The sequence below is a fragment of the Schistocerca piceifrons genome, chromosome 10 (genome assembly GCF_021461385.2).
Source record: "Schistocerca piceifrons isolate TAMUIC-IGC-003096 chromosome 10, iqSchPice1.1, whole genome shotgun sequence".
NCBI lineage: Eukaryota > Metazoa > Arthropoda > Insecta > Orthoptera > Acrididae > Schistocerca > Schistocerca piceifrons.
The window spans coordinates 32,970,025-32,992,337 of record NC_060147.1 but is presented as its reverse complement, the minus strand read 5'-3'; the positions used below and the strand labels follow the sequence as shown (position 1 = coordinate 32,992,337).

At 38.3% G+C, this 22,313-nt stretch overlaps 1 protein-coding gene across 1 annotated transcript in view; it reads right to left on the bottom strand.

Moving 5' to 3' along the window:
- The window catches only part of LOC124719058 (F-box/LRR-repeat protein 7-like), a 100,868-nt gene that overhangs the window by 69,287 nt on the left and 9,268 nt on the right, over positions 1-22,313 (bottom strand). Inside the window, exon 2 of the mRNA XM_047244728.1 lies at positions 16,978-17,462. Coding sequence (XP_047100684.1) covers positions 16,978-17,369 — 392 coding nt within the window. The 5' untranslated portion in view covers positions 17,370-17,462. The remainder of the gene's footprint in view (positions 1-16,977; positions 17,463-22,313) is intronic.

Below are 22,313 nucleotides of genomic sequence, written 5' to 3'. Positions count from 1 at the left end.
TTACAGACCAACAATGCTGTGTGATGTTCCACCGGCTTGTTACCACTGTATCAGGAGGCAAGTAAATACCAATTAGGAGGCTAAGACTTCCAGTTATTTAATCTTGCTCACCTTTTATTCCAGCACACTCACCAACCTCTTCTGATTGAACTTCTTTTCTCAAAGTCCTGCAGTTACCGTACAAATCCAACATCCAGTTCTTGAAATAAATATGATGCTTCTGATAAACAATGTTTCGTATATTCTACTCTTGTTTGCAATGATTGTGCAATACAAAAGTACTTTACTGTACAGAAAATCACAATACATTGATATGGACCACCACTCCAAAAATGGTCTGTCTTACTTTAACAGATTTCAATTGAGTCCGTGTGTAACAAGTTTTTCTTGTCCCTGTGACCTCACAGCAATTGTGATAGCCACTGTTCCTGTGTGGCACACACAATATCTCTGAGGCAGGAACTGACAACACTGAATAAACTTCTTGAGCAGCAGGTACTGTGGACTTGTTAAGATGTTTATTGTAATGCGAGTTTGCAGATCTGCTGTATCCATTCATCTCCCGATACATGCGAGTAAATAAAACTTATATCCAAACAGTATATTCATTACTAAAATAAAATTTTTGTAGTGGTCATCATCATTGGTTCGAAAAATGCTTGTGCTTTTTTGTTTGTTTTGGGGAACACATCCCTTCACCAAAGTGATATTTTATACTACAGCTGACAATCACCCTCCAACTTAGCACAAAGAACGAACCAAACACTATTGCAGCAAAAGTGCTGCTGTCTCGCTTTCCACATTTTCAAAATACATTTATGTTTCTCACCATGATTACCAAAAAATTAAGCGCTGGTTACCAAAAAAGTAAGTACTGCTCAAGGTATACTGGCACCTAGGCCTGATCTTACCACGCCTATGCATAATTCCAGTACTGGTTACACCAGCATCCAGTGTTGTTACAGTTTGCTCAGGCCTTCATAGCAGCAACAGAGAACAGACTACCAACACCAAGTACCACGTAAGAAAAACGTACATCGGTGCTTTATTTTACGACATTCCAATGCAGTGTTGCTCTTCCAACGTAAGTCCCTTTTCCAATTACTTTTTTCCCTGTCTGTTTTTGTCCATCCTCCTATTATGAGGGGCATTCAATAAGTAATACAACATTTTTTCTTTCTTTCTGAAAGCATGTTCATTTTATTCAGCGTTCCAATATACGAGGGTAATCCCAAAAGTAAGGTCTCCTATTTATTTTATAAGTACATAGACCTGTTTATTTCTACAATGGTTTACATCAGTTTACAGCTTGAAGATTTAGCTATTTTTCGACATAATCACCATTTCTGTTGATGTATTTTTGTAGACACTGTGGCAGTTATTGTATGCCCACGTCATACCAGCTCGCCGTCATGCTGTTTAGAAAATTACGAACCTCTTCTTTCACCTCATCGTCGGAGCTGAATCGCTGGGACCACTATTAATACTGACAGATACTGTGAGACTCTGAAAAAACTCAAACGGGCAATTTAGAATCGGAGAAGAGGACTGTTGAGCAAGGGCGTACACGTTTCACGTGACAATGCTTGCCCACACATTGCTTTTCTGCAACAGTTTCAGTGGAACATAATCACCCACCCACACTATAGTCCTGACTTGGCGCCCAGCGACTATCACCTGTTCCCTAGGTTAAAAGAACATTTGGCCAGCAAGCGATTCAGCTCCGACGACGAGGTGAAAGGAGAGGTTCATAACTTTCTGAACAGCATGGCGACGAGCTGGTATGACATGGGCATACAAAAGCTGCCACAGCATCTAGAAAAATCCATCGACAGAAATGGTGATAATGTCGAAAAATAGCTAAATGTTCAAACTGTAGACTAATTTAAACCATTTCAGAAACAAACAGGTGTATGCACTTATAAAAAAATAGGAGACCTTACTTTTGGGATTACCCTCGTATCATGTTCTTCCCCACTCTTCTGGCGACAAAACCGTATTTTTCAACATAATCTCCGTTCAGTGTGACAGGCTTACACTGCCTTACTGGTAGGGACCACAGGGTACCACTCTACTGATCGACGTCGGAACCAACATCTTGATGCATCAATAACCTCACCACCATCCATGTACTGCTTCCCAGAGAGAGCTTCCTTCATTGAAACAGGCAGGCAGAAATGATAGGCTGTGAGATCTGGGCTATTGGGTGGATGAAGAGGAACACTTCAATGAAGTTTTGTGAGGTCCTCTCAGGTGCGCAGACTTGTGTGAGGCCTCGGGTTGTCACGGAGAAGGAGAAGTTCGGTGGCATTTTTGTGATGACAAACACATTCCGGGAGACACAGCTGTATATGGATAACTGGTGCACAGAAAATCGGACAGCTTTCTGTGACATTGTTGCAATGATGACAGATGCTCAACCAAGTACTTACTGTGGTTTGGCTCACTGCCAGTCTCCATTGATAGCCTGCAAGCACCTACGAATACCTGCTCTGGTTTTCTGCCAAAAGAAACTCAATGATAGCTCTCCACCTGGAACGCACCTCTGTTACAGATGCCATTTTGAAGGCTATGTATAGTGCCACTTACAGCAAATTCGACATTTTGGTCAAGGAAAAAGAATGCCTCTCTTATATTAGACACACAATTATTCTCTCTTTCTTTCACCGATTATGTTTAATAAATTCCATAAAGAGCTTTCTTGCACTTGGATCGAGTTAAAGTTTATGTTAACTGACACAAGTACCTATTGCAAACTGCTCCTGTGCAGTATATTAACAATCAATTACAATATTAATGCTAATCTATTCACATGGATAATTATTAGAGTTACTTCTAAATCACCTCATTACCACTGTAGTCTAGGCCATGTCTGAAGGCAACTGAGTTTTAAATCGTTCTGCACTCCCCTTTCTAACTCCTTAAAGCCCATGAAATTTAGTCTTCATTTGGACATCTTACCACGAGTAGAGCTGTTCTGTGATAAATATACTGAGGTGACAAAAGTCACGGCATAGCGGTATGCACATATACGAATTGCGGTAGTATCGCATACGCAAGATATAGGCATTGACAGAGATTTCATTTGTACTGAGGTGATTAATGTAAAAAGATTTATGACATCATTATCACTGCACAATGTGAATTAACAGGGTTTGAATGTGGAATTTTAGTTCCAGTGAGACATACGGGATATTCAATTTCGTAAATCATTACGGAATTCAGCATTCTGAGACCCACGGTGGCAAGAGTGTGCCGAAAATAACAAATTTCAGGCATTACCTCTCACACGGGACGACCGACCGGCTGATAGCCTTCACGTGTAACAACTGAGAGTACCAGCATTTGCGTAGAATTCTCAGTGCTAACAGACAAGCAACACTGTGGAAAATAACCACAGAAATCAATGTGGAGCATACAACAAACTTATCCGTAAGGACACTGCAGTGAAATTGGGCATTAATGGGCCATGGCAGCAGATGCTTGATACGAGTGCCTTTTGACAATGTGCCAGGCTGCTGGGCCACAATTTTTTGCGACTAGTTTGAAGAATATTTTGGTCAGTTCGAGGGAATGATTTGGCCACCCAGATCGCCCGACATGAATCCCATCAAATATTTATAGGACATAATCCAGAGGTCAATTTGCGCACAAAATGTTACACCGGTAACAGTTTCACAATTATGGATGACTACAGAGGCAGTAACACTCAATATTTCTTCATGGGCTTCACAATACGCCCAGTAAAAGGAAGTCCAACACAATATTAGGAGGTGCCCCGTGACTTTTGTCACCTCAGTGTTTCCTTCTGCAGACCTGGCGACGAAATTCTTTTCACTGTTTTCTGCAATGAGATTTAATAAGGTTTGAAGACACGGAAGGAATTGGCCGTCTTCCTGTCACCGTGTGACAACTAAACCTCATCCCCTCCACGGTTCCTCACTCTACACCTCTGTGCTGAGGTGAATTCCGAAACGGTGCACACAGTAGTTAAGTTGACGCTGCCTTTGTGTGAACATTAACATTAACTGGAATTCACATCAGAGTCCAAACCTTCTGATAAATTGAATAGTGGCTAATAAGATACCCTTTTTACTTTGTTTTCGAATACCTGCTGTGTGATGTGCCAGGAATCTATTAAAGCAGAGAGTTCTGAGCTACTGTCACATTTATCTGTAGATCCTCAAGTCCCCTAGAACTTAGAACTACTTAAACCTAACTAACCTAAGGACATCACACACACCCATGCCCGAGGCAGGATTCAAACCTACGACAGTAGCAGTCCCGCGGTTCCGGACTGCAGCGCCAGAACCACACGGCCACCTCGGCCGGCTTAATATTCCACTGACATGATAACCATCTCAGCATTCTGTGCAAAACTGCTATTCCATTCATGAGTTATCTCATTTCCTCTCTTTTGATACTGAGTTTGTGAAAGTTAATTACTGTGTCACCCTACACACAGTCTTTTGCAAAACAGGTACTGTCAACCGGGGTGATTTCGGACAGTTTTGTTGTTATTTTGATTGTAGCTTTCATATATATTGTTAGGTTAAATTGATTGTTGTGGAAGTGGTAGGGTATACGTGTAACAAATAAAACATCCCAGAATCAGAAAGTGTATGTGTAGGTATATTTATATGAGGCAGTTAAATAAAGTGTCCGAAGTGACCCCACAGAGTGGGGTGATTTCGGACACTTGTTTTTTAAATCTCTGTCTGAAGTTACAGTATATAGAGGGCGAATTCGGGCAGTTACTGCCCTTTTTTTTTTTAATTCTACATGCTGTTTATTTGGTTTTGGTGACATTTTACACATTTTAAGGCAGCCCTTTGTTACGAATAAGTGATATGGAGTGATATAATGAATTATATATATTACAGATAAGTTTTTAGTTCGCAAGAATTTAAATATACAGTCTCTTTCTTCACTTCTGCACGAGCTCATTTAATATTTTCACTTAAGTGAACGGAAAGATCTTCTGACTGTCGTTTGAGGAATAAATGCACCCATTCTTCTCCTGGCAAATTATTACGAAATGTCTTCTCTTTTCGGCTACATTTATCAAGGTAGCCTTTAACTAAATATCTAATATCCAATTTAGTGAAGGGAAATCCCCAATGTGCAGCCCTCAAGATACCTTGCTTTAACATTTCTTCTTCTTCTTTATCGAGCACTGGCTGTCCTCCAATTTTTTTCATATGTGCTTCCTGCACTTTATTTTGTAGGGTTGATTTAGGTATACCGTACAAATCACATGCTTTTCTGTACGATAATTTACCACTCTGAATATCACGAACAGCTTTATCTAAAAGTTCCGGGTCACAATTACACCGCACTGTAGCACCACTCCTGCTCTTATAAGTTCTTGGCATTATCCGAAATCACTGCGCACAGTACACAGTTTCACAAAAACCATCGTTATTTTATAACCTTGCACGAGAAACTCGACAAACTTGTACAGAAATTGTCTCAATGCTGTTAGCTACTGAGCGTGTCCACAATTGCGGTTACAATAACTTCCTACTCGGCGCAACAATAAAAAGTTTCCATTTTATGATAATTCGTGGACATTTAACACTGAGACTGTTCATCAATTATTCACCTAGGGAAACAACTGACGCAAAATAAAAGTTGTTGAAAGCGATAAATGCGACCTTGAACTTAAAATAACTGGAGCATGGATGTTAAAATAAGTAACTCTTTGTTTCTATGCAGTAACAAAGAGCAAATAAGCCATGCTGTCCGAATTCGTCCCAGTGTCCTTAATCACCCCGTTTGACAATACATCTTTAAATTAGTTATATCTCACTTGCAGCAGCCCAAGAAGAAAGTGTTAACCTCCTGTGATGTAGGACACATTCAACTGTTTGAATAGTGTGGCCAATGTTTTGACACTGAACAAAAACCGTACTTTATGACTATGCAGAGGCAACAGAGTGAGATGTTAAAAATTCTGCCAACCACTCACACTTCACTACTTCATCTGGTGTTGCAGTGGGGCAGGTATGCTGTGCAGTGACCGACTTATATTTTCCACACATGCAAAATAATGCTCTGTCTCTTAGAATTTGTGAACTCTACCCCTTATTAGTTGCACAATTGACTGCAAAAAATTACCAATGAGAGAGTGTTACAGTAGTTTTCAAATTAGTCACATATATTTTTCTTCTAACACAATTTAAAAATCTCACTTGCATACATGACAGAGTGGAATGTGCACTGACCTCTAGGCCTCTGCTCCCTGTCATAGTAGAGAAACTATTCCTAAAAAAGTACTGGCAAATGGAAAGTGTTTTAGACTGTAGTATTTATGAGAGCATGCTAAAAGTGATGCCTCCACATCTTTTATTCTGTTCCCAACATTGGTCGAGGTATTAAATGCCATGCATATTACTCTGCTGACTTTCCCGCTTTGCTGACACAAGCTACAACCCTGAGCTGTAAGTAGGATCTGAACTGTACTGTTTAAATAGCAGTATGTAATGTAACTGTGTCGGTGCGTGAGAAACAGCGCGCTGTAATCGAGTTTCTAAATGCAGAAGAGTTTGTCCACACGTGGAGCACCCACATCTTCAGCATCACAAAGTCTACCGTATTTACTCGAATCTAAGCCACACTTTCTTCCGGTTTTTGTAATCCTAAAAACCGACTGCGGCTTAGAATCTAGTGCAAAGTAAGCGGAAGTTCTGAAAAATGTTGGTAGGTGCCACCACAACTAACTTCTGCCATCGAAAATATGTAGCGCTACACAGGCATGCTTTGCAGGCACAAAGATAAACACTGGCGCCAAAACCTCTGCGTCAGTAAACAAATTTAAAAAAAAAGGTGGAAGACGAGATTTTCTCTCTGCCCCGAGTTTCGACCACTGCATTTTCATACATTAACCAACGAAGTAAATAGAAATTCCGTATTGTTCATCTTCGAATGTAGCAGCCTTTCAATGTCCTACGAAAATCCGACTGGCAAGAATGTTTGGGATGTTTGTCAATATGGCCAACTCTACGTTCTGAATTTTTTCCTACCTGTGACAAGAGATGGTTGCTAATAGGAACTTTTATGAATTGCGAATCACATGCAGTATTCACCATACGAATAACACGAATGTAAACATTTTGCCATGTATTCCTACGTGTTTCCTGCTATCTTATTTAAATCTTGTCTTCCTAATAAACTACGAAACTAGAGTGAGACAACAGCAAAACACGGAAGAATATACATAAAATGGTTCAAATGGCTCTGAGCACTATGGGACTCAACTGCTGTGGTCATAAGTCCCCTTGAACTTAGAACTACTTAAACCTAACTAACCTAAGGACATCACACACATCCATGCCCGAGGCAGGATTCGAACCTGCGACCGTAGCGGTCGTGCGGTTCCAGACTCTAGCGCCTTTAACCGCTCGGCCACTCCGGCCGGCAAATATACATATCATGTCATGTTTATATTCGCATTATTCATATGCTGAATAGTGATACAGTCAGAAATAAAGGACGGCAACTGACTAGATTTTTAAACCTAAGATGACTAATTTCTGTGCAGAATGTAATGTACTAAAGAGGCGTCTGCAAAAATTTTCAAACGGAGAAAAATTTTCGCTAAACTTTTGTTCAGAACATCTATCATATGCAGTCTATTATTTGGTGGTTGTTGATCATTATCAAAGAAAGCGGCAGTGTAAGTGACAACAAATAGCAGTCTCTTGCCATTGTTTCGCTAATGAGACGATTCCTCTCTTTTTTAATTGTAAGCGGCGGTAGCGTGCACAAAAGCAAGCCAAGCCGCGAGCGGCGACAGGCCATAAACACGCATGATCAGAATGCGACAAACAATGCATGGCACAGTACCATAATGCATTTTGAGCTTAGAGTGACGGAAACACCTATAACAAAGAGAATGGCACTTATCAAATCAAAGAAAAATAAGCAATCAATTCAAACCAGATGAAGCATGTGAAAAAGGCTCTCTAGTATAAATACGGACGGAGCGCCTGACGCATAGTAATGACTACGTGGTAAAGCTTAACTGCTAAGTTTACCACACGCACCAAACTACTGTAGCTGTGTCGTCATTCATTCGACCTAAATTGTCTCCTATTACAATGGACCAACTTTGTTTCGGTTTGGAGGTGCGGTCTAAAACGTTTCTCCCCCTTGAATTTCGAGTCTCAAATTTCAGGTGCGGCTTAGATTCGGAAAAATTTTTTTTCCTCGATTTCGAGTCTCATTTTTCAGGTGCGGCTTAGATTAGAGTGTGGCTTAGATTCGCGTAAATACTGTAACCACACACGAGAACTGTGACATCTGCAACAGTACGACACCTTGAGTTCACTGTCATCTATCGTGCTCCATACAATCCCAACAAAACACCATATGGACATATGTACTCTTCCGAATGGTTTCCAAGATAGAACATATTTCATGTATATTGTTATTTATTTTCTGTAGTATACAGATCATCATTATTGCTTACAATGTACACCAATAGTGCTGAAGACAGCAATACAAACAATTTGATACAGGACACTTTGTCATCTATGAAGTCGGGACACTACCTAAGGTACAGCGCATGCGGCCAACCGACATTTTCGGTATCCTCTCACTCTCTGTGCACAAACTATTACCGTATTTACTCAAATCTAAGCTGCACTCGAATCTAAGCCGCACCTGAAAAATGAGACTCGAAATCAAGGGTGAAAAAAAAAATCCCGAATCCAAGCCGCACCTGAAATTTGAGACTCGAAATTCAAGGGGAGAGAAAAGTTTTAGGTCGCACCTCCAAATCGAAACAAAGTTGGTCTATTGTAATATGAGACACAATTTAGGTCGAATGAATGACGATACAGAGTAGTTCAGTTCGATTCATAAGCTTAGCAGTTAAGCTTTACCAGGCAGCCACTGCTATGCGTCAGGGGCTCCGTCCGTATTTATATGGGTACCCTTCCTTTTTCACGTGCTTCGTCTGGTTTGAATTGATTGCTTATTTTACTTTGATCTGATAAGTGCCGGTCTTTGTTATAGGTGTTTATGTCACTCTAAGCTCAAAATGCATTACTGTACTGTGTCGTGCATTGTTTGTCGCATTCTGATAATGAGTTTTACGGCCTGTCGCCGCTCGTGGCATAGCTTGCTTTTGTGCGTGCTGCCGCGGTTTACAAATTTTTTTTTAAAAAAAAAGAGAGAGAGAGAGAGAGAGAGAGAAAAATCGTCTCATTAGCGAAACAATGGCAAGAGACTGTCATTTGTTGTTACTTACACAGCTGCTTTCTTTGATAATGATCAACAAGCACCAAATAATAGACTGCATATGATAGAAGATGTTCTGAACGAGAGTTTAGCGAAAATTTTTCTCCGTTTGAAAATCTTTGCAGACGCCTCTAGGTACATTACATTCTGCAGGGAAATTAGAGTAATCTTAGATTTAAAAGTCTAGTCAATTGTCGTGCTTCATTTCTGACTGTATCACTATTAGGCATAAGAATAATACAAATATAAACATGACATGATACGTACATTCTTCCACATTTGCTGTAGTCTCACTCTGGTTTCGTAGTTTATTAGACAGACAGAATTTAAATGAAGTAGCAGCAAACACGAAAGAATACGTGGCAAAATGTTTATATTCGTATTATTCTTATGGTGAAGAGAATGCTGCATGTGATTCATAATTCATAAAAGTTCCTATTAGCAACCATCTCTCGTCACAGGTATGAAAAAATTGAGAATGTAGAGTTGGCCATATTGACAAACATCCCAAACAGTCTTGCCAGTCGGATTTTTATAGTACAGTGAAATGCTGCTACATTCGAAGATGAACAATATGGAATTTGTATTTACTCGATTCTAAGCCGCATGCAGTTTTTTGGATTACAAAAACCGGAAAAGAAAGTGCAGCTTTGATTCGAGTAAATACGGTAGTTCTAGAGAGGAAATGAATAAAATGAATAGGCCCTTTCTTGTAAAGTATTTAATGTAGTTTAACTTTGTAATGTGACATGGTTTCACTAGAGGAAGAGTTATCCAAGATAAGTAAGCAAACTTAACATTAAATGTGTGCTATCTCAGAAATCATTTGGAATAGGGCATATGTCTATATGAAATTTTTAGCTTCTGTGTCACTCTTTAGCAGTTGTAATAGAACATCCTGCAGTAATTGTGGCAATCAAGCTTCAAAAACTAAAATTCGAAATTTTTATGCTTTCTCAGGATCCCACAGATAAAATTAAAGATTAATATTTCCACAATATCTTGTGTAGGAAAATAAATTGTCTGCCACTGTTGTTAGGAGTGGAAATGCTGTCTGCCTAAACTGAGGGTTACATTTCACACGCTATGTATGACAAACTACAAGCAGTCACTTAGTGTAGCAAAGTCTGATGCCATATCCAAGTTATGTGGATATTCCACACTTCACTTGTTTAAGAGGCATAGAAATAAATAAGGAAAAGAGGGAAGTTCCTTGAAGGTACTTTTATTTTTTATGCTTTTATTTCAATGAAATGACTCCCTCCTTAGATACTATCCATTCGTTATAATTTAGCTCCACTTCAAATGCAATTAAGTAAAAATTAAAACAACTACTTGTGGAATTTCAGATAAATTTAGGGACACAATCATAAATGGGGAAGACTGAATAGAAGGAAGAAGAGAAAACTTCTGCGTAGAATGTCTTTCTGGAAATGCACTTCATGGGAGTGAAAATTAGAGGAGCTACTGTGAAACAAAGTAAATTAGTAAAAAAAAATCAAGAATAGAGGATTTTAATTGATGCAAGTAAATACAGTGATCCCATTTAAACAAGGAAATAGCAAAAAGAAAATTACAGAAAATAAAAAAATCTGGAAGTAATACATATCCAAGATACACAAATTTTAGAAAGAATAAAGAATTTTGACTAAGGCATGTATCTGATAAAATTCTGATTTTTTATAAATTTATAACCTTTCAGAAAACAAGGAAAACTTTTCTCAGAATTTGAAAATCATACTGTCCACTCCAGAAGTATTCATATTTTGAGCTGTATGCATGGTACATAATGTACTCTCAAACTAAAAACACACTTCTCATCTAAGCTGTGGCATTTCAATAAAACTTACATTTGAACAAAGCCATATTTCAATTAGATACTATTCACCCATGCGAGAAACCACATTTGTCACTACAAATCACAAATATTTCTTATTGTTATTGTCATATGAAGTACCCAAGTCTCATTTATTAGAATTCTTGGGAATGTAAACATTAAACAAAAATTTACAGCAATGTTTCAGAAGCAGAGATCCCTGTGATGCATACATACTTTTTCTGTCTGTCTTATTGTGTTCCCAAGCCTCATTTGTCAGTAGTCTTGGGAACAGACTCGCAAATATTCCCTCAGTGTTCCACATGGACTTTGTGTGACATGGGATTAAGAAATCCAGGGATCCAATGCTCTTGCAGTACAATTTAAGTGGTTTTGATTTCTATACTGCATGTTTTTCTCTGACTCATCTACTTATCTTTTGCAAAATATCTTCTACTGTCATTCTTTCTTCTGTGTCGTGTAAAGAATTATGTAGAAGTAAGTCAATCAATGTCATAGGTTAATACATCGATTTCATATTAGTAATTCAAATTATTTCATGGTACAAATGTTAAAAATTGAGAAAAGCCATGAATGTTGAAGATAGTAACATATAGTTACTGTTCATATTTCCAACAGAAAACGAAATCAGATTTATTGCAAAGGAATTTGCCAGGTGTGAAGTTAATAGAGAATCATTGCTGTTCTTGAGGAACATAAATAATTTTTTCTTACAGACTGGATAATTTTCCAAGTACCATTTGCTTTGTACTTCGACAACTATGTGAGTCAATAAGAAATTTACACTGAAAGAAAATATAACGAGATTTAAACCAGTGTCACATTTTTTTATGGTTTCTTCAAAAGACCACCCAACAGAATTATTACTTAAGCTTCTCAATTCTTAGGAACTTTGATATCATAAAGATTAGGAACGCCAGTAAAATATTTTTGTACTACTTTTGTAAATATGTTCCTATGCTGTTATCAACTTAGAGAATATGAAATTATCTGATATAAGCAAGTTATATTTTTTCACATTTAAAATCTGGTTAATTAACTGAAGATAGAAATTAATGTAAAAGGAGAAACTATAATTCATAGGATCCTACAGTCTTGTGCAAATTTGGGCGTGGTATTGTGGGAGAGGGAAGGGTATCTGGAGTATAGTGCATGGCAGTACGGCTATAACTAATGTACAACCCAATACATATTTTGCTCTTATAATATTTTGTAACATTGGTAAATCAATTTTCTCAATGACAGTTTATCAATTTATTTCTATGTTTGGGGACTCATATTTCTTATGTCACGTTTGTTTGTCTCCTTTTATTTCTGAAAGCCTAAGTCTTTGCATTTTCGAGTTACCAAGGAGAAACACTGACGATCATACGTAACTAAATGTTTCCATTTGCCAGTTATCAGAAGAGAATTTTGATGTTAACATAAAAAGTTGTTAAAAACTCACTGTAATTTTTTGTTCAATGTTAACTATTCTACAAATATTTCATCTGTGACAAATTTCGATACAAATGATACTCTACGGTCTGTCTAAGTAAGATTTTTATGTCACTGGTTTATGTTTCTCTCTCTGAGAGGTTGGTAGTGAGCTGTGGAGGGGACAAGTTGTTTTTTAACTGTGTTATTGACCTGACATGGGAAACGAAGCATTACTTGAAGATTGTCATACCCTTTTTAGTATAAAAGTATTTCAAAATAATTTTCTTGCATGAATGTGCACTCTTTTATTAAAGAAATGTTTCAAATTTTCTAAGAAAAGTGTAATTAAACATGTATAAACTGTAAATTCACACCAACAAAATCAGAAAAATCACACTGTGGATGAAATGATTTGATGGAACTGTATTTTCATGTGAGTTTGAAACAACTGAAGCGCGAAGCTTCTCTCAGGAAATTTAAACTCACTTCTTTTCTTGTCTCTGTCTAACTGAGCAGACAGTCTGTGTAGGTGTCTCCATAGTAGATATAGCTTTGATTTATAATTAAATATGTTAAAGGTTTACATTCTTATTTCCACTTATAGATAAATGTTCTCTCCACAATTATTAAATTGTATGTGACTTATGGTTTTTGTAATATTTATTTCAGAAAAGCTAACTGCAACCATGAGCTCAGCAGATCATGGTACAGACACACAATGTGCCAAACGCAATTCCTGTTCTGCCACTGATTTCATTTTGCTATAAGCAAAGAGCATCTCTGATATTATCTGTGGATCATTTAACTGTGACTTGTGACCACGTTCAGCAAGTGTAAATTATGTATGATATGGCCATTGTCTCCGAACTGTGAATCTGCTACTCTTGCTTCTGTCAGATAAAATCTGTACAGAAGTGATGGTGATGTTAAATTACTACAGCTCGTAAATGGTAAAAACTTCAGGAGCCAATTTTATTCTGAAATCACTGCATCCTTTGTATATCCGTATCAGATGCAGTGGGAAGGATGCACACCATCATCAACAATGACTGTTGCTCCACTGCTCAATAAGAGAGAATTTAAATTCATTTGAAACTTCATTTTCACATATTTTTCTATTTGCTCAAATACCAGAGCAAAATGTATAAAGAGGCAAATCTTCAACTTGTCTCCATTGCATCCATGTGCAACATACTGTCAATGTATGAAGAAATGTGAAAATAATTATGTGCTTATTCGAGAGAGAGAGAGAGAGAGAGAGAGAGAGAGAGAGAGAATACATACTATGGTAATTTCAAAGAGTGTTTCATTTTGAAGTGATTTCATTTTTACTTGATTACATTATTTTGAGAACACAACAGAACTGCATTACTGACGATTCTGTTGGATGAAAGAATTACAACCAAATATTAAGAGTAAGAAGATTACCATATTGTTGTTTAAAATTTCCAAGAAGCAGGAACCCCCTCGGCAAAATCATAGCACATTTTATTTCAGGACAACAAGCAACAATAACAACAACAGGAGCAGCAATAACTGCTGCTGCTGCTGCTACTGGGTACTACTACTACAAAATTAAGATAGTGATATTTTCAACTACTGATTTTCATTATGTGCAGTCTTAATGAAATAGATCTAGCGCTTGTGCCCTGACAATTGCTTTAATCCATTTTATGTCTTGTGTGCACAGACAGAATTTATTATTCTTTTACTACCTCAGCTATTTAACAATATTGTAATTATAGAGTGGGCCAGGAGACTTAAGCCACTGTATGTAAAGTGAGCTATAAAATGAACTAGAGTGATGAAAAACGTTATAGAAGTTGGAACTGAAATTACAAAAGGATAATTACTTTAAAATCACTATGTTTTTTCTTTAAGAAGTCTCATTCTATGGAGGTGTATGAAGGTGGTTGCATAACCATCACAAAGCTATAGCAGTGTATGACAGACAGTATGCAGATGTTCTCCTAAGCAGTGCTGTTTTTCTGGGGGAACGCTGGGGGATGCGTACCCCTAAACTTTTTTGTTGACAAAGTAATTTTTTTACGATGTTGAGAACTTGGAAGAGTGCCAAAGATTTATTTCACGGACGTAAATTTTTTACTTCATTTTTAGTGTTGGTAATTGCAATACGAACACTACCAGTGCAGTTTTTGGTGGGAAAAGCGATGTCATTGACTGTTTCAAGCATTTCTAAGCTACGGCAACCGTTCTCGACAACTGAATCGCTGGCAGCCAGTTCGGCAAGCGTGTAGTGCCCTCGACCGCTAATAGTGAGCGATGGCAGTGCTAAACGGATATGCGTACGCTCAAACGCTGAGATACCGATAGATGTCTCTACGGTCCCGCTACCACGATCCTTCGCGATTCACTGCCATCTTTGTTTTGTTGTTCTTTATTCGTTTGCATTTGCTGTTCCGTTCTTGTTGGTTGTGCAAAGTTTTACAGTGTGCCCTGTGTTTCGTTGCAACTTGTAAGTTAAGTTGGAGGTGAGAGATGAGCAGAAAACTAACAAACTATTTTACTTGTTCTCCTGCATCTAAAAAACCAAAACTGTCAATAACTCGTCTGCGAGTGAAAAGCCAGGAAGTTTAACATCAGTGGATGACAAAAGTGAAAGTGTAAACCTGAGCACTGAACTTACGTGTGAAAATGCAGTGAATGAATGTGTGTGTGATAGAAAACTAAATGATCATCCAGAATGTTAGACTTTGGAACAAGAAATTGCATTTTGTGAGAAAAATGACTGGTTGATCGTTTCAAACAAAAAACTTGGCTGCAGAATTTGCAAAGAAGTAGGAAGTTTGGGTGTAGAAAGAAATAAACAAGGCATGAACATTGCACAGTGTTGGGGTACAGTATCTGTGTCATCTTCAGGTGGTTCCAGAAAAGAAGAAATGGTTTCTTTGCGTAAAGTCAACTGAAGAGTCCGACACCAATTTTTTTTTTTTTTTTTTTTTTTTTTTTTAGTTCGACATGTTGATGACGTCATGGCTAAAGCAGACGGGTGGTATCCCATGCTTCAGTTATAAGTAATTTTCGATGCATTATATCCAATGTCGGAGTACCCTCAAACTCTTTTTTTAGAAAAACAGCATTGCTCCTAAGTGAGGGAACATCTGTTGTCAGACAACACTTGTTTGTAGTCAGAAAATCATTACACATTTGGTGAAATAACTGGATCATGCACTTAGTATTTTCCTTTAGTTTCAAAAATCAATCTAAACACTGACATACCAACCTGTCAGAACTCCGGAGATGGGAACTTGCCCTTCAGTATATCCTCTCTTCTCGTTATCCGCCAGGCCTCAACCTCCGCTAATTTCAAGTTGCCGCCGCTCATACCTCACCTGTCTTTCAACAACATCTTTGCCTCTTTACTTCTGCCTCGACTGACATCTCTGCCCAAACTCTTTGCCTTTACAAATGTATGCTTGTATCTGTGTATGTGCGGATGGATACGTGTGTGCGTGCGCGCGCGAGTGTATACCTGTCCTTTTTTCCCCCCTAAGGTAAGTCTTTCCACTCCCGGGATTGGAATGACTCCTTACCCTGTCCCTTAAAACCCACATCCTTTCGTCTTTCCCTCTCCTTCCCTCTTTCCCGACGAAGCAACCTTGGGTTGCGAAAGCTAGAAATTTATGTGTGTGTTTTTTATTGTTTTTATTGTCTCTATCAACATACCAACACTTTCGTTTGGTAAGTTACAGCTTCTTTGTTTTTATATATACTATAGGTCCAGAAGTATTCAAAATCTCCATATGCATGCAAACATCCTGCCACTGTGACAAATGTGCGTGATCATATATCACAACTACCATACTTGTTGGCAGTGTCATTGGGCAAAACTGATGGATTGTATCATGTTCTTCAACACTTCCTGATTTTTTACATATATTTAGAAGATAACACTCCTCAGTTGCTCTAGAACAAAACTCCGATAGGAAACTTTGCAGTTCTTTTTCTTTTTTCTTCTGAAGTGGTATGTTTTGCTCCAATTCAGAAAAGTGCAGCAAATGGAGCTAGGCAGAAAGAAATTCCAACTGCACACTCAGTCCCTGATCTTTTCACAATTTTCTAGATTTCTGTTGTCATAAAAAGAGGGCAAGAAAAATAAATGGATAATGCTCAAATACAGATTAGGGGTGGGGGGAGGAAAATGCCTGCTACAGGCTCTCGTTCAGAAGTGACAGAGAACAAGATTAATGATACAGTAGATGATTTTTCACTAATAGCACCTGCAACCCTGGTATCACTGTCACATTTACACAACACATTAAAAAATAAAAAATATACTGAATGCAAAATAAATATTAGTTTCATTACATAATTTTAAAAGTAGAATGCCTTAGAATATAAAACCAGAATGCTGCAATGATCTAAAATGAAAATAAGAAATAAAGATATCACCTTATAATATTTCTTTCATGCAGAAAAACTGCACAGATTTTATATACTAGTGGATTTCTTACCCGATATGATATTCTTTGTCAGCCCACAACTCCGAATCCTGCGACAGCCTTTTCCAACGAGGACACACTTTCCGTACCACACGTACCAGCTCATTGAAAGACATGTGAGAGAAGATCTTTATCAGTATCTCATCAGGAAAGTCATCAATGCTCATTTGCCAGGAGCCTGTGGAGGGTGGTTTGCTGTCAGCCACGCAAGAAACTGCAGCTTTTGACTGCTGCGAGTTCAAATTATTTGCAGACGCATTTGACTCGGAATACGTGTTGCCGGCATTTTTTTGAGCAGACGGGAGAAAGTATGGAGGAATTGCAGGTGAAGCACCGCTCCAATATAATGCAAGGTATTCATCAACCATGCGGAATCCAATACTGTGATCATATCCCGAAGCCATTTCGCTGCCAAGAGTGCCTTCAGACCTTTGGGTGTTAGAAGGTGCTGAGCAAGGGGTTGTCACGCAGATGTCTGTGTGGTACACTTGCAGGAACTGAAAGAAACATAGAAAAAAAAAAATGAATGGCCAAATGTGTATTATAAACCTACCAGTTATATAAATATGTAGATTGAGTTTCTCACAAATGCCCATAATGTTAACATAACATAATATAACACACACACACACACACACACACACACACACACACACACACACACACACAAATTACAGGACTAGAGAACCATCTTTGAAATAAGTTCTTGTTGTTCTTGTTGTGGTCTCCAGTCCTGAGACTGGTTTGATGCAGCTCTCCATGCTACTCTATCCTGTGCAAGCCTCTTCATCTCCCAGTACCTCCTGCAACCTACATCCTTCTGAATCTGCTTAGTGTATTCATCTCTTGGTCTCCCTCTACGATTTTTACCCTCCACGCTGTCCTCCAATACTAAATTCGCGATCCCTCGATGTCCTACCAACCGCTCCCTTCTTCTAGTCAAGTTGTGCCACAAACTCCTCTTCTCCCCAACCCTATTCAATACCTCCTCATTAGTTATGTGATCTACCCATCTAATCTTCAGCATTCTTCTGTAGCACCACATTTCGAAAGCTTCTATTCTCTTCTTGTCTAAACTATTTACCGTCCACGTTTCACTTCCAAACATGGCTACACTCCATACAAATACTTTCAATAATGACTTCCTGACACTTAAATCTATACTCGATGTTAACAAATTTCTCTTCTTCAGAAACGCTTTCCTTGCCATTGCCAGTCTACATTTTATATCCTCTCTACTTCGACCATCATCAGTTATTTTGCTCCCCAAATAGCAAAACTCCTTTACTACTTTAAGTGTCTCATTTCCTAATCTAATTCCCTCAGCATCACCCTACTTAATTCTTATGAGCAAAAATATGTAAGCATTTGTTAACACTGTGATACCATGTTAACAGAAACTGGTGTCATTAAAGTATGTCAGTAAACTAAAAAGCTAGCAGTTTCCATGGTGGGGGAAGTGGCCTTTCCCGAAAGACTGCTACAACTGCTATATGGGACGGCTAATATTGAGTTTCCCACCTAGCAATACAATGTAACTTATGATGCTTTACATAGATTCCATTTGTGTTCATTTCTTCCATTAATTACTGTAGCCATCAGTTTAAAAAAAAACTGGGATCAAATAAATGTTTGTTAACTATAACACCACCACTGATAATGAAAACAACAATGAAAAACTTGAATTAACTCTCATTTACGAGTTAAACAGGTTGCATTTAATTATTACAGTAGACCGTCGATCATCCGAACGTCGGTCAACCGAACGACCGCTTAACCGAGCTGTGTACTCACTCGCACCTGTTACTCTCGCACCCTACCGTCCACCATCCCCCTCACTCCCAAACCAAGTTTCCCACAGTAGTCACCGCACTGGGCCACCGCTGGCGGAACATTGCTTCTAATGGGGCAGCTGATTCTTTCAAAGTCAAACTAAGGGAAGAAGATTATGTTCTCGAAAACTTTTACCATGCTGACAAAACTGGACTTAACTGGAAAGCTTTACCGAGAAAAACTCTTGTTTCACGTCATGAATTAGCAGCACCTGGTCCTAAAACAAGCAAGGGCTGTATTACAGCTTTGGCTCGTGCTAATGCTACTGGAAGTCACCGACTGCCTATGTTCGTCATTGGTAAAAGTAAAAAAACCGCGTTGTTTCAGGCGCGTTAATATGTCAGCCTTGCCTGATGTGCCTGGATGGATAGTACGATTTTTATGAAGTGGTTTCTGGACGTTTTCGTACCCTCTGTAAAAGCTCATCAGCTAAAGAATGGGAAGAGGGAGAAAACACTATTTCTCCTTGACAATGCACCAACTCATCCGTCATGTGATATTTTAAACGAAAAAGACGAGTTCATAAAGGTAATATTTCTTCCACCTAACGTAACTTCATTATTACAGCCCATGGATCAAGGCGTATTAGAGACTTTCAAACGATATTACAGGAAATAATTGTTGCGTAAGTTATTGTTAGAAAGAGAAGAGGATGGAGAAGAACGTCTCTTAAGAAATCATAAAAATATTGACTTGAAAGACGCGTCCTACATGATCAGCGCAGCATGGAATAGTGTAAAGGAAGAGAATTTGAAGAAAGCCTGGAATAAAATTTTGGACACAGAAGAAAATTCACAAGGTATGATTGAAAATGACGAACAGAATGATATGTCCGACATTCTCAGTATGCTAAAAGAAATAGATTGCCACGAATGTGATGAAGAAGGCGTTCATGAATGGATGAATATCGATGTGCAGATCCAGGACACCAAATCATGCAGGACAGTGAGATCGTAACCGTCATCACTGATAAAGATGAAAGTATACCAACAGCTTCTGAAGCGTTCACTTGTTTAAATACTGCCTTGCGATGGTTTGAAGCCCAAGATGAAAGTGAGCAGTTTCAGATATCTGTAATGAAAGAAGTACGTGACTTAGCTGCTCGTAAGCATGTAGGCTTGCTTAGACAGAACAAAATAAAGGATTTTTTTAAATGTTAATTTTATATACTGTGTGTATTGTTCATGCAAAATGTGTATGTAATATGTATATATTTTTGTTTAATAAACTGTGCCACATACTATATATTCCTACTGAAGTTGCCTTTGTATGTTACTTTGTAATACTAACAGAGATGCCTGTTTTTATGAATAAATTTACTGTACAGTACTTCTTTTTGGCAAATAAACATGTACAGTTCGATTATCTGAACAAACCAGTTTTCTGAACACCCATGACCCCAATTACTTCGGATAATCGACGCTCTACTGTATTATATTTTATTACCATTCATTGTCAATACCTTACCATAAATGTTTCAAAATTCTGCTGATGACAGGCAGAGCAATGAAGTTTCAGGCAACAATAGCTGTGCCTAATTTGTTGTTATTTTTCACCCAGGCTCATAGCAACAAGGTGAAAGGAAAGAGAAAGGGAGAAGTGGAGCATGTTTCAGTTAAGCATAGTTTCAGTCTGTTACAAGCTGTGTTCTGTGTGTGTGTGCGCGCTGGAACAATGTGTTATGGAAGTGTTGTTAGTGCGTATAGTGATCGTAATTCATGTGATTCAATATCCCTCACAGATTGTGATACTCGCTATTTTTGGCTTCATTAAAACAGCAAATAGTTAATACTTTCAGCCAGAAGGCAAATACTTGTTTATAAAGAATGATTAATGTATAATAAGACATCGCATAGTGACGGTGGAATTTCCTAAATAAAGTAATTCGTCATCTTTGGGCGGCAACATAAACAGAAGAATACGGATAGATATGTGATCCTTCATTATTTTGTTCGCTGGAGAACAAATGAAGCCTTGAGCGCTAAACACTTTTACTGTTTTTCTTAAGTAAGACGGACGCAGATTTGTGGCGGTCTGATCTAATTTTTTACTAAATAAATAAAAACGTGTTGCCTCTAAGTTTGAGTGGAGTGTGAAAAGAAGCACTGTTATAACTTATCATGACGACGCATGAGCGACTCAAGAGAACAATGACTATATAAAAGAGCACTCAATGGACATGAAACGGACATAAAAATCTACCGTCATTGTAGTACTAAGATTAAGGTACGATGTATGTTTTAGTTATAATAAATATTTGTTCTGGAAATATTGGATCATTTAGCAGTGCTCATTCCTATCATATCCTAAGTATTATTTTCATTTTAATTATGCGTTTTACTAAGATTACAGACACCAAGATCAGCAGTCCAATGTGCGTGTTACACTGACAAAAAGAAAACTGTTTTATCGTCTTCTTGTATCAGCTTTAATATTGAATTTCCCTTTTCTGTGATGTTACAGTTGCTTTCACGTCCTTAAGAACTTTCTGGTCCCTTAGGAAATTGTTTTGTAATAAGAATAACTTCACGACCGGGTATGATCGTATCTACGATCGTGAAGTAATTAGAAAGACGATAATGCAATTTCTTAATCAATAGCACGCAAGCTGTGACTGCTTCAAGCCACGCGAAACTGCAATTAAAGACTGTTCACATTTCATAATGCAATATTTTATGACAATGGTCAATCAACGATTCTTATGCCAATTGCGATTGATAAAACAGTAAGTGAAACCTCAAATTCCAACTTTTCCATTGAATAACAACATCACTTTTATTTTGTTACATCACAAGATGTGTAAACAGTGTCGACAATTTTTGCTACATTTGCAGACAGGCAACATTGAAATTGCAAAGGTGGCCAATAATGCTGCATATTACGAAGGGCTGTATTTTGGCTGTGAAATCAGGGCCGGGACAAGCTCTGGGCTTCTCATGTACGTCGATACCTTGTGTCTCGAGTCTTCACTCGTGGTTGAAATGTAAAAGATTTTCCATTGGCTCTCTATCCATGATCTGGCGAGAACCATCAAACCTTGTGAATTATTGTTACTTTTGTATGGCAGCTCAATTAACAAATGGTGTTGTTGTTGTGGTCTTCAGTCCTGATACTGGTTTGATCCAGCTCTCCATGCTACTCTATCCTGTACAAGCTGCTTCATCTCCCAGTACCTACTGCAAACTACATCCTTCCGAATCTGCTTAGTGTATTCGTCTCTTGGTCTCCCTCTACGATTTTTACCCTCCACGCTGCCCTCCAAAGCTACATTTGTGATCCCTTGATGCCTCAGAACATGTCCTACCAACCGATCCCTTCTTCTTGTCAAGTTGTACCACAAACTCCTCTTCTCCCCAATCGTATTCAATACCTCCTCATTAGTTATGTGATCTACCCATCTAATCTTCAGCATTCTTCTGTAGCACCACATTTCGAAAGCTTCTATTCCCTTCTTGTCCAAACCATTTATCGTCCATGTTTCACTTCCATACGTGGCTACACCCCATACAAATACT